At 39.4% G+C, this 12,592-nt stretch overlaps 1 protein-coding gene across 3 annotated transcripts in view; it reads right to left on the reverse strand.

The window, feature by feature from the left end:
* Nucleotides 1-944: 944 nt before the first annotated feature.
* Nucleotides 945-12,592, reverse strand: part of frmpd4 (FERM and PDZ domain containing 4) — a 47,322-nt gene continuing 35,674 nt past the window's right edge. For all 3 annotated transcript variants that reach the window (XM_047371480.1, XM_047371482.1, XM_047371483.1), the window contains 9 exons: nt 12,425-12,544; nt 12,082-12,218; nt 11,718-11,844; nt 10,945-11,034; nt 10,667-10,849; nt 10,435-10,558; nt 9,368-10,339; nt 6,311-7,465; nt 945-2,569 (listed from right to left, as the gene is read on the reverse strand). In XM_047371480.1, the coding sequence (XP_047227436.1) occupies nt 1,338-2,569; nt 6,311-7,465; nt 9,368-10,339; nt 10,435-10,558; nt 10,667-10,849; nt 10,945-11,034; nt 11,718-11,844; nt 12,082-12,218; nt 12,425-12,544 (4,140 nt within the window). In that variant the 3' untranslated portion in view covers nt 945-1,337. The remainder of the gene's footprint in view (nt 2,570-6,310; nt 7,466-9,367; nt 10,340-10,434; nt 10,559-10,666; nt 10,850-10,944; nt 11,035-11,717; nt 11,845-12,081; nt 12,219-12,424; nt 12,545-12,592) is intronic.

Consider the following 12,592-nt stretch of genomic DNA (forward strand, 5'->3'; position numbering starts at 1 on the left):
ATGACAACATCCGGTTAATGATGATATCCGGTTACGCCACCGGAAGTCCCGCCACCGGAAGTCCTGCCACCGGAAGTCCCGCCCTAGGATGTCCCACCTGTCAACATTTTCACACCTCGTTTGATTGAAGGATGTACATTTAGTCTCTTATATTCCACCGTGGGCCAAAGTTTTTCGTAAAAATGTTCATGCTAATAGACTTATCGCTCGGACCCTTTGTAAATTACAGAAACCTTACTTGGACGTTCTGAACACAAACATGCTTGTCATCCTTGATGTGCAGAGGAGATAGATTATGTATAGGAGGCCAAGCAGCTTGGTGACTTCTGGAAGATGCTGGATGATAATGAGGGTTGTGTGAAGAAGGTTTTTGATCTAGATGGGATTTGAGTTGGGTTCTGAGGTTTTTTCATAACCTGAGCCTCTACTGCCAGAGAAAAAAGATGATGATAATGTTTAACTTAAAACTCTATTCCTGCCACCTCACAAACTATAATAATGGTTGTTAACTTGCTTCTCCATTCTCATACCTTTCTCTCTGCAACAGACTCATGCAAATTAACACTGACCATCATCATTATTAATGCAAATGCATTACAAGCACTTGAGCTAATTCCAAAATGATGAATTATTAAACCTAGTTGCCAAACTTAGGCAAAAACAGACCTTCCCTCACTGTTTGTGCAGTTTTACAAACATACCTCTATAAGTGCAAGAATACAAAGAAGGTGCCAGTAATTTGTATATGGCACTTTAAAAGTTGCATCACAAAAAATGCAGCCAGATATGAAAAGGACAACATGTAGAATAGAACACAAATCGGCAAGAATCATTTGAGAGAATACTTTTAAAAGTTTTAATTTCTTTAATGATGTTGACGAAAATACAGGAAAGTACTCAGTATTCATGTGTAAAATATTCATTAAATCAAGTGACTCAGCAAATAAATTTGTATGCATTTCTTTATTTTTATAACATCTTGTCCTGTGCAATAAATTGTCCAAAGTTATACATAGTGTATGCATTTCTCCAACACAATATATCTTTTATACAATTTATAAAGAAGGTGCTTTTTGGGTTGTAATAATTTACATTTTAATCTTCTAATGAAATCAATAAATCGTTAAAATAATCCTTGTTATGTAATATTCCATAATATACTTAAGGGGAGGGTCATATTATACTTTTAATAGAGGGTTAGATATAATCTCTTTAAAACTTAAATTGATATAATTTGATTTTTCATTTAGATAGTAAAATATTTTATACACAAGGCAAGATTTTATTCACAGCAGTTAACATTGGTAAACCCATGTCTCTTATGTATGGCTTAAAAATCAACAATCAGAACACAGTAACAGTTTTTTGTTGAGCAGTGATTTTAGTGAGATAGTTAGTGTGTTCATAACAACAGACATGGTGGCAGAGAAATGTATCAATGCATTCACGCTTTGGTCACCGGCAGAGCCTCCTGCAGCTGCCTCAGCAGCTTTTAGCAGACACACGTAGTTCATGATGACTTCCTCCATCTTTGCCACCACCTCCTTGCGTTCACTTTCAGTGCTCAGGCCCTCCACCAGCGATGTGCAGGCTTGTGCTAAGCAGCACAATGTGTGGAAGCTGTGAGTCAGAGTGAGCAGCAGCTCCTCTGGGCTGCTGTACTCTGTGGCCATCTGACTGCAGGCGCCGTTCAGCACTTTCGCATGCAGGAGCAGCAGCTGGAACAGCCTCTCCATGTTGCTCTCACCAACCTCGGGTATATCAATAGAGTTGTGTCTGACATTGCAGCGCAACACACTTGTCATCTCTAAGGCATCCTTCCGTGCAAGTGCAAACCCTGTATGAAAGCTGTAAGTTTTTCCCTTCATTGAGTGTATGTGAGCAAGTCTGTCTTTGAGACTCATGTCATTCAGTGATGCGGATGTGTCAATCTGCTCAGCTTTAAGTTCGGCTTTCAAGACTGTTTTTCCCTTGCCACCGAATGAAGTCGGGCTACTAGTGAATAGAACTTGTGAAGCCATCTCTTTATCTTCATAACTACTTTGAGTAACTGGCTTTCTCCTGAGAAACCAGTGACTAAATGGCCCAATACACCTCCATGTTCCATCTGGCCTCGGAGCTACTGAATCTGACTTCAGCAGTGAAGCTCCAGTTAGCAGTCTTCTTCCAGTCAAATCGGAGTGGACTGAACCCTGGGACATACTTTTAGGTAATGTTTTGGCAGAGAATGCCCTCTTCACTTTTGGGAAGTCTTGAGACTGCAAATTCTGACCAACAGCCTGTCCAGTAAGCGTGGCTTTGGTCATTTCCTTCAGTGCTTCTAAACTCCTGCAAGCTGGCATTAAGGTGCTCCAGCTCCTGCTGAGCATTTGAACCCTGTGCGGCTTCCTGAGGCTTCTTGTTGTTGGGTCGCATGAAGATGGGTCAGGCTCAAGGCTGGCCAGTGTTACCTCAATAGGCTCTGGGCTACTCCGTAACGATGAAGGTGACATGATTGTGGAGGTGGTACTGTTTTCATTACAGAGAGAGAAAGATGAGTCTTTCCCAGTCTTCTTCAGCTGTGTGCAAGCTACACTAGGGGTATTAGGAAAACAGAAAGAACTGTTAAGTATCTCCCTGCAATAATCAAACATTTCTCTTAATTATCTTTTTATGCACATGATTAGATTTTTGTATACAGTACGTATATGAAAAATATGCTATAATTCTTAAAGAAGAGGCAAGGCCATCAGCTTGCTTATCAAAACAACAAACACTCCCCAGCCACTTTTATTAGGTACACATGTTCAGTTGCTTGCTAACAAAAATAGCAAATTGGGCAATCACATGGCAAACAGTGACAGCTCTGGAATGAATGTTGCCCTTGATGAGCACCGTCTTGTGCCCCCAGCCAATTAAAATACAGGAAATCATCTAAATTTTTGGGTAGCTTTAAAATGCACTGCAGTCCCACATAAACAATTTAAAATAATCTCAGCATCAAGCAGGGGGCGTCAACTCCCAATGGAAAACTTGTTGAAAGCACAATTGACAGATAAGATACATGTTTGTATTGGGTGCTTGTGTGTTTCTTTCGTAAAGCCGGACAACTGCCCACATGACCCACATTAAAAACCTCATCTAGCAGCAACTCACTGCAATTAGCCCTCTAGAAGTGATAAATGTTGACAGCTTGCTAACAGACTAAGCATCTGAATTGGGAAGAGAGAGGATTTAGGTGCCTTTCAATGGCATATGGTTGTTGGGCTCTTAGAAGACGGTCAAAAAACAGAAAATATCCAATGAGTATGAACTGTGCATACTAAAGGTTTGGAGAAATGGTGGAGATTAAGTCAAGATGACATAATGGTAACACTGGCTAAAAAATAGACACCAGTTGCAACCAAGGTATGCAAAATACCATATCTGCATGCACAACACATTGATCATTGAAGAAGATGGGCTACAGCAGGCGAAGACACAATGGCAGCTCTTGTCAGCTAAGAACAGAATACTGAGTCTGGAATTTGCACTGACTAGAACAACATTGGACAATAGCAGACTGTAAAAAATGTTGCCTTGTCTGATAAGTCTAATTTTCAGCTGCAACATTCAGTTAGAAGTGTATGGATTTAGAGAACACAATATGAAAGCAAGGATCCAGGCTAGTATGAATGGTTCAGGCTGGTGGTGGTGGCATAATGTTGAGATATATTTTATTAGCATACTATAGGCCCTAGTTGAGCAAGCTCTCATACTACAATGTACCTGGGTATTGTTGCTCGTCATGTTTATTCCATTATGACTACAGTCAAATCTTCTGATGGCTACTTCCAGCAGAATAATGCACCACGACACAAAGCTTGGATCATCTCAAACTGGTTTCTTGAACATGAAATAAAGTTCACTATTCTCAATTAGTCTCCAAGATAAACAGATCTCAATTCAATAGATCACAATGTGTAGCAAGAGACTCTGTTTGATGCTATCCTGTCAGTGTGGGGCAAAATGTCTAAAGAATGTTTGGCACACCCTAATCAATGCAATGAAGACTTAAGGCAGACATTTCTTCCACCTAAAACTGCCAAGGTGTATCTAAAATGGCTGGTGAGTGTCTCTCTCTTGACAATGATAATCAAAAAAGTGAAACATTGCTATTATTCCTTAGGCTCCTTTTTTTGAGACTTTTGAAACATGAAGCATGTATAAACAACTGGCAATCAACAAGCTTTCAGGTGAGGTTCTCTACTTTTTTGCACTCATTCAGTCCACGCTTTTCACATAGTTTCATGTCACACAATTGTTCTTACATGCAGTGAGACAGAAATTAACACCAAAAAGTGTTGCAGTATAAAGAGAAGAGCTTGACACCAATAGAAAGAGTAGCTCTGGTCATATCCTGTGTGGGACAATTTCTTCCCTTTAACTAAACTTCAGTCAAAACAGGTGTCAGGATTTTCAGAATGGTGATTTTAGAAAACTGAAGGTGTACTGGACATTTATTATAAGGAGCTGTTTGCTAGAGGCAACATGACTTGAAAACATGACTTGGAATTCTGTCTTTAGCTTTAAACACCACAGTATTACTCTTTGTCATGCAGCTGTCATGTATGATGGAGTATTAGGGCCAGGCTCAGAGATTATAATTTTTTTTAAATACGAGAATAAAGTCGTAATATTACAAGAATAAAGTTGTAGGCTAATATCACAAGAATAAGGTCGTAACATTATGAGAATAAAGTCATTGGCTAATATTACGAGAATAAAGTAATAATATTACGAGAAGAAAATTGAAAGTAATGACAGCTCATCTTCAACAAAACAACCTATTTCTTCCAAGCTCATGTGGTCCTTTCTTCAAAACAGACCCAGTCATATACACAATTGTTTCAAAGTCTTGATACTGGTAATGATTTGATGCTAATGTGCTAGAAGATTAAGAATGTTCTTATTGGTGAAACTGATACCAAAGTATAATTTCCCAAGATGCTCAACATTTGTCATTTTAACACATGGAAGACTTGTCATAGAGATTAATATTTTATTCTCATATTTGTACCACTTTCTTCTTGTAATATTACCACTTTGTTCTCGTAATATTATCACTTTATTCTCGTAATATTACCACTTCTTGTATTAAATAAAATCTCTCAGCCTGGCCCTAATACTACTTCGTAGTCATGTGACCTTCCTTATAAAAGAAATATTCTTATTAAAGCCAGTTTTAGGTTTTATACATCAAAATGAGTAGGTTAGATTTTGAAAAAGATAATCGTACTTAGTTTAATCCACAGACCTGCAAAACCTTCTGAATTTCTTACAGAAAGTTAATTTATGATTTGGCCTGCAAAACATGTTTGTGTATCCAAAATTAACAGTGTGTCACTTTGTTACACTTCTAGTTACTCTTTGCCATGGTATCACCGTCTCATTTTAGTTTTCAATTCTAAAACTGAGGAACGATTTTAAGTTCAATGATTTACAGTAACGGGAGGCTGCAACTAGCCCAAAGTGCTCAAACACTTGTTGGCTAAACTATCAGAAATAAGTCTAATGTTATTTAATTTACTTCAAGTAACCAGTGTGGCAAGGTGAGTGAATCTTCATCATAGCAGACAGAGCATCTGCATAGCGTAGCATGAGATTAAGTATTTACTTGATCATTGACACAGCATTTGCATGGCGCGTTTTGCAAATATAAACTCGGACTGTGTATGCAGTAAATATGTCATTTCCAAGTTGTTGTGCTCACAGAATTATTTCTTGACATGTTTAAACAGTCAATGACAATTTTACTGAAATAGACGTCATGTAGCGTACAGTACTATTTCAGATGTGCAGAACGTAGATGCTCAAATGTTTTTTACTTGTAGTTGTATATGTTTATATGTCAAAGAAATATAAAAGGTCAACATGGGAATAACATTATGAAATTCCTTCTAATTGCTGAGGCAATTAGTTTGGACACTTCATTGAATAGATATGATTTATTTTGAAGCATCCAAGTTTTACAAGGCCAGAATCTATTGCTTCCATTCTTTCTTGGTCTCTGAAATGTTTCCTCAAGCAAAATAAAAAGTTGTAGCTCATCTTCGAACCATCCACAACAGGGTTTGGATAATATATTATGAAATAGTTTCTAAAAATTACAGGTTGCCGTTATTTCTTTTAAAAACAGGAACAATTTTTAATCCAAAGACCACGACCAATGTTTATTACAATAAAGTGTGAGCATCATGTTTGTATACTGATTTACTTTTATTTCCTTTAATAATGTTTTTACTGAGTAACTGAGTACTGAGTATACATCCCCCCTTGTTTTTTTGCTTACCTGTGGTTTCTTTTATTTTGGGCATTTTGTGACTGCTCCCAAACCCTGGCTCAGCACTGGTAGCTGCATGGATCTTCCTCATCAAGGTGGGGTCCATTGGATGCCCTGCTTTCCCCTGCACTGGGGGCCCGTAGGCCTTCTCCTCAGCCAAAGCGGCATAACTTATCCCCTTTAACGAAGACTCTGATAGTACATGCATACTGTCTATGGCACAAAGGGGAGAATCCATTGGAGTGACACAACTGCTGCTGCCAGTGCTACAACCTGCATCTATAGATGAACACTGTGAGCTCTGGAGAGAATGAACACCTTCACTTTGTATTGATGACATGCGCTTGCTAACATGGTATTCATACACCCGTGTGACATCCTGCTCTGACTGCGAAAGCTTGATCTGCTTCTGCTTATTGTCCTCTGAAATAGCATCACTCTCAACAGGAAAAAGCCCTTTGGATGGGGAGAGAAGATGGGCATTTAACTGTTGGTTTCTTTCATCTGAGTCCTGATTCTCTCCCTTTGCTGTCAGCCTGTCTGCGTGGGAAGCCTGTGAGTCATTCGCACATTCTGGTGCAAGATTCTCTGCCATTTTGCTTCCCGGTGCTCTTTGCTGCCATTTTTGATGCCTGTCTTTGCAGTGAGTTCTCCCTAGATCAAGTTGATTCATGTAATAGGAATCTCTCACAGTGAAAGTATTGTACTTCCCTACAAGGTGAGGGGGCTCCTCTTTAGCAGAATCTTGAGAAGTCAAGTTAGATTTTTCAGAGGAACTGCATGTATCTCCTTGGATACTGCTCTCCGCCTCCCTCTGTTTTCCTCTCTGTCTACTCATTAGGGAGCCTATGTGCATCTTGGTGAAGAATTCACTGACTGATTTGATTTCCATAGTATCTGGTTCCATCTCACCCCCATCTGAGTGGAACATCTGAGAGGAGGTAACAGCAGAGGACTTTGCTTCTTCTGGATTCTCGTCTCTAGCTGTGCAAACCTTTGCCTTTTCTTCACGGTATCCTTCTGTCATGGCTACATGCATTCTCAGGTGGTTTTCTGAATGTCTCTGTGCAGCAGCCAGCTCCGAGCTCTCTGTCATCTCAGAGGAGTTTGTCTCATTGCCAGAATCTGAAGACTCTGGGCTAAATGCTCTTGATATTTGTACACCTGTGTATCACAAAAAGAAAAATACATAATTAAAGATTTCTTCTTAAGAAAATGAGAATAGAAATATTAATGCAAATCACCAACAATTTTTTCAGGACATAATAGCAGATTTATATCAGTATAAAAATAAAAAAATAATAATTTGCTGGCAACCTTATACCTTACTGATAAAATGCACAATGATACTGAAAAGCTCTAAATCTTGTCCTGTATGATTGCGTAATAAAAAACAAAACACACTTGTTAAATGGGTCCAAATGTGAGGAAATGAAGGGGATTTTGTGAAACAGGAAGTCCGACCAAGTCTTTGAAGTATGTGTGTCAGTTTGATCCGCACCCATACTTAACAGGTAATATGAGTATTAGGATCAAGAATGTGGAATTCACATTGTTATGTTGTGTCAGGACAGGGTACATAACTTTTAAAGTGATGTGGCTGTCTTGCTTTATGTATTTATTCACATTTAAGGACCAACTGACCTTGTGGAATATTATATTTCAATGTTTTATGAATGTTTTGAACTAACCATATAACCAGTCAAATTAATCAGAAAGTCTAAGTGGTCAGTTTCCCTTTGTTTTAGGCATCTGGCTTGCTGAATTGAGTGAACCATCCATCAGTACTGACAGTACAGTGTGGTGTAAGGCTAAACAATATTGTAATATTAATTATAGCTGCAATATTTGTGTTGAAGCTGTGAGGAACACATGCCTGGTATACATGGCAGGTGTGAGTACTCAGGTAGTGTAATGTTTTAAACATTTCCAAAACTTCCACTACAGCTTGTCCAAGTTGGTGATAAAATTGTGTATCTTGAAGTGTCAAATGTGTAGTATATAATTGTGTGAAGGGGTTGTAAGTGTTGTAAGTATTGATGGATGGATGGATGGATGGATGGATGGATGGATGGGTAAAAAGAAAATAAATATGTAAAACATATATGCCAATTCAAAAAAACAAATTACTAAAAATTATATTCTATTCTGTTCCTGTTTTCACACTTGGTAAAATCATTGCAAAATGGTGCAGGATATGTCCTCGGCCACCAGTGTGTTTCTTTCTCTTAGAGGTAACGCTCTGTGGAAATAGCTCAAATGGAACCTAATTTTAAGATACAAATATTTAAATGTGGTGTTCTTAATAACTGTATGGTGGAGAACGCTGACTGAAATAAATCAAACAAAATTGGAGCTATGCGGATGCCACAGGGAAGAGGCTTTGTTTTGTCATGGAGCTGCTGCTTCTAAGATGAATTGGCCTTCAATATTATGCCATGCATGAAATCAAAAGATAATTAAGGCATTCTGGAGCAATAAAACTCATATTTCCCACTTTCAGAGAACTCAGCTCAACTCTTATTGCTTATCCTCTCAGAATAATGGGCCAAAACATACAATTAAAAGTACTGAAGAATCCCATTTGAAGAAGAGAACATACCTTCTTAAAGGGGCCTGTTACAGTAAAATAACTGAACATTATGGAAAGATATCATACTCATAATGTTGCTCCACCACCCAACAAAAACTGTCTAACAAACAGTAACAGCTACAAAAATGATTAGCACTCCACAGACTTTGTTACAGAAATAAAAGGGAACCCAAAGGTTTGGTCACATCTGTCCAAAGCAACTGAAAATAATTTATTTCTATTATTTCTTTACATGTTAGAAACCTATCATGCTGCATTTTGTGTAAAAACAATCCAGAAAACAACAGGAATGACACAATGATGAGTAGAAATGTCTCAAATGAATGAAAAAAATATCATAAATGGAAACATTGAACAGAATGGGGTTTATTAAAAAAATGAAACAAAACAGAAAAAATAAGAGCAAATCAACAATGAATGGACCAAGTGAGTATAATGTTAGTGGATGAATGTTACAATAGTATAAGGAGAACCTGTGCTGCTCTCTGACTGTGCAGGACTCTGTTCTTCAGAAGCAGCCAGGGCCTCCAGTGCCTGCAAGGTGGACACCACTGCATCGTCCAGAGGCTCCCCAGGGCCCTCTGCACGGTGCATGGGCACAGAGTCTATTAGAGAGATGGGGATATCATTGCAGGCCTCCTGGGCCCGAGTCCCGGCAGCCTGCTGTTCATCTTCATCAGAACTGTCCCTAAAACCAGGAGGAGGAGCAGCAATGGCCATGTTGAGAGAGTGCAGAAGCACATCGTTGTCCTCCTCATCATTAACCTCTGGAGGTGGAGGGAGGGAGGTCAAGTCAATGATGTCATCACTGGACCCTGAGAACGTCAGCAATGTGGGCTTATCAATGTCACTCATCACCAGGTCTTCCTCACAGCTGACATCATCCTCATCTTCCGCATCATCCGTTGTCTCTGCGTAGCAGATATCGTGCAGCAAGGGCTCCTCAATGCATTCTGCAGGACCAAAGATTTTGGTGGAGTATGGATAACCCTCCTCTATGGCATCCATCATCTTATAATCCTCCTCAAGACGCCTGTACATGGGGCTATAATTGTCAGCAATCTCAGCACCTTCGTCCATCAGTCTCTGGTAGCCCAGGTTTTTGGGGTTCACGCTGTCCAACGTGGGTTCCCCAAATATGAAGGACACCTTTGCATTTCTGGATGAGTCTGGTGGTTTAGGCCTTGGGATGTTGAGATAAATCTGGGAGCAAGGAACTCGGCAGCACTCTGCTCTTTCTACCACATGATCAGAGTGCTGGGAATGGTGGATCTCTGTCATGTATACAGGCTGGGCTTCACATCTGCTGCGGTCAAGATATTCACATTTTTGGTCTAAGTAATCTTGGCTGCACCTCTGGTTATTTCTGTCCTCACATCCTTTGTGGGGTATGCTGTATGCACACTCGATTGCCTGGTAGTTCTGTTTTGGTTTAGTCACACGGCCTGTAAAAGAGGAATCGAGAGGTAATAGGAGTATTTTAAAACACAACTCATTCTGCTGAGTCATCCAACTTTTACAGACCAAAGTGTTTCCCTACTTGTTTCCGTGTTTTTCGCCACATTGAAGATGGAGCGCCGAGAGTCTACGAGTAATCTGTAGTAGCCAGCAGTCAAACAGGCCAGATTCATTGCATCAACTGATTCCATTAACAGAGTGATGGGCTGTGACAGAAGAAAAGAATCCGATCAGACAAACATGACTGGGAGTTGAGGTTGTATAAATAGGTTTTAATAATAATACATAAAAACATTTAAGAGATTTGTATTAACCTTCACGTCCAGAACATGTAGTTCCACTCTAACCCTGTTCTCATCTTCAGCATACATCTCAATGCGGTTGACATGGCTGAAGTCAGCCAGAAGCGCCACCAGATTTGTTTTTGTGTTTATCACATGACTGATGCCGTATTTAGGCCCCACCAGCAAAGTCACTTCTGTATGTTTCTCACCTTGCTGGAAAAGGGAAAGAGAGGGCATAAAAATGGAACTGAACAGGATGTGATACTAGATGCATGCATTTGGGGGACATCAAAATTGGGTTCACTCACCACCAGTGTGGATTTGAACACACGCCCTCCATAAAGCCTCAAGTCGCTAAGATACTTCAGATAATGCACCTTTGCCTGCAATGCAGTCAGCTGGAGGGGTGACAGAAACAGGGACTTAAACTGAAATAAGTAAAAAAAAGCTGTAATGCATAACATAAAAAACCCACACTTGTATTAAAACAAGCAGTTTGCATCTTTACCATAGTGCATTGCAGAAGTCTTCATACCTCTTCAACCTCTTCACATTTTGCCACATTACAACCTCAAACTACAATGTGATCTAATGGAATTTTAGACAAAGACAATGCGGTGCGTAACTCTTTCACATTAACACCTCTAAGTAAAATTCACCTAAAATGCCACATAATTAGTAGACAGTGTCCACCAGGAGGGATTTTACCTTGGTGTAAATGCTGCTCTTCTGTGAAGGATTCAGTAGTTTGTTAGAGTACATCACAAAGACTGAAGAACACAGCATATAGTTTTTTTATTTGAAAAGAATGCACGAAAACTATATACTATATGTATCATTATACTTCCACTTCACAATTATGAATTACTCTCTGTTGATCTATCACCCGAAACCCCAAATAAAATGCTCAAAAATTTGTGGTTGTAACATAACAAAATGTGAAAAGAATCTAAGTGGGTTTGAATACGTGCAAGGCAGCGTGCAGATCTTAACTCTCCAGTAGGTGGTGTCCTTGAGTCAGATGTGCAAATAACACGGATATAAATAGATAAAAAAATACATTTAACAGGTAGCTCTTTACCTTTTTACCAGGGGGCACCAGGTTTTGGTTAGTTTTCAGGATGTGGGTGAGAGCTTTCTTGATATTCTTCTCTTTCATGCTAGATAACACTGCAGGTGGCAGGAATAATGCCAAACCCCACTCCTTCCTGTGGACACACAGTTAATACAGATAAGCCAGTAATAAAAATGGTTCTCAGCACTCAAAGTGGGTGCTTAATTTAGAATTGCAATGATCTCACAACCAACTATTAATGCAGAGGCATAGTTGTTAGTTCATTATGTTTAACTGCAGCAAGTAGCTGGACCTTCTGGACCAAATCATTAAAAAGAAAAAATATGGCTCATTTTCAGCCACAGTGAATTGTGAAACCCGAACTACTTACTGAATATACTTCAGGGAAACTTTCTGAGACTGCTTAGTATTGATGGTCAGAATGTACATTTGCAGGGCAGCCAGACGAAGAGCTGTGTCATATTTCAGTTCTGACCCGAATCTCTCCAATACCACATCATTACAGCTCTGAAAAAGGGCAGAAAGGGATGCAACAGGAAGCTGTTAATTTCATTTTACTTCTTGCCATGATATCCAAATGAACAGCATACACATAGTGATTGTTTGCAGAATAAAAAGTCTGAGCCATGGCTGTTTTCATTCTGTAAATATAAAATATAAGCAACAATTCTTCTAAAAACGGTTTCAGTATACGTGCATCCTTGCATTTTTACCTGAACGTACAGGTACTCAAAAGCTACTGCATCTCTCCTTAGTAGGTCTACGGGATCCTTTGGGACAAAAGTGATCCGAAAGAAGCACTTCATCTTGTGTGAACCTGGCCTCTGTGTCACCTAGAGCGGGATCCCAAAATGAAGAGGGTCAGGTTAGTTAGGATTTGT

This window comes from Girardinichthys multiradiatus, chromosome 7 (genome assembly GCF_021462225.1).
Source record: "Girardinichthys multiradiatus isolate DD_20200921_A chromosome 7, DD_fGirMul_XY1, whole genome shotgun sequence".
NCBI lineage: Eukaryota > Metazoa > Chordata > Actinopteri > Cyprinodontiformes > Goodeidae > Girardinichthys > Girardinichthys multiradiatus.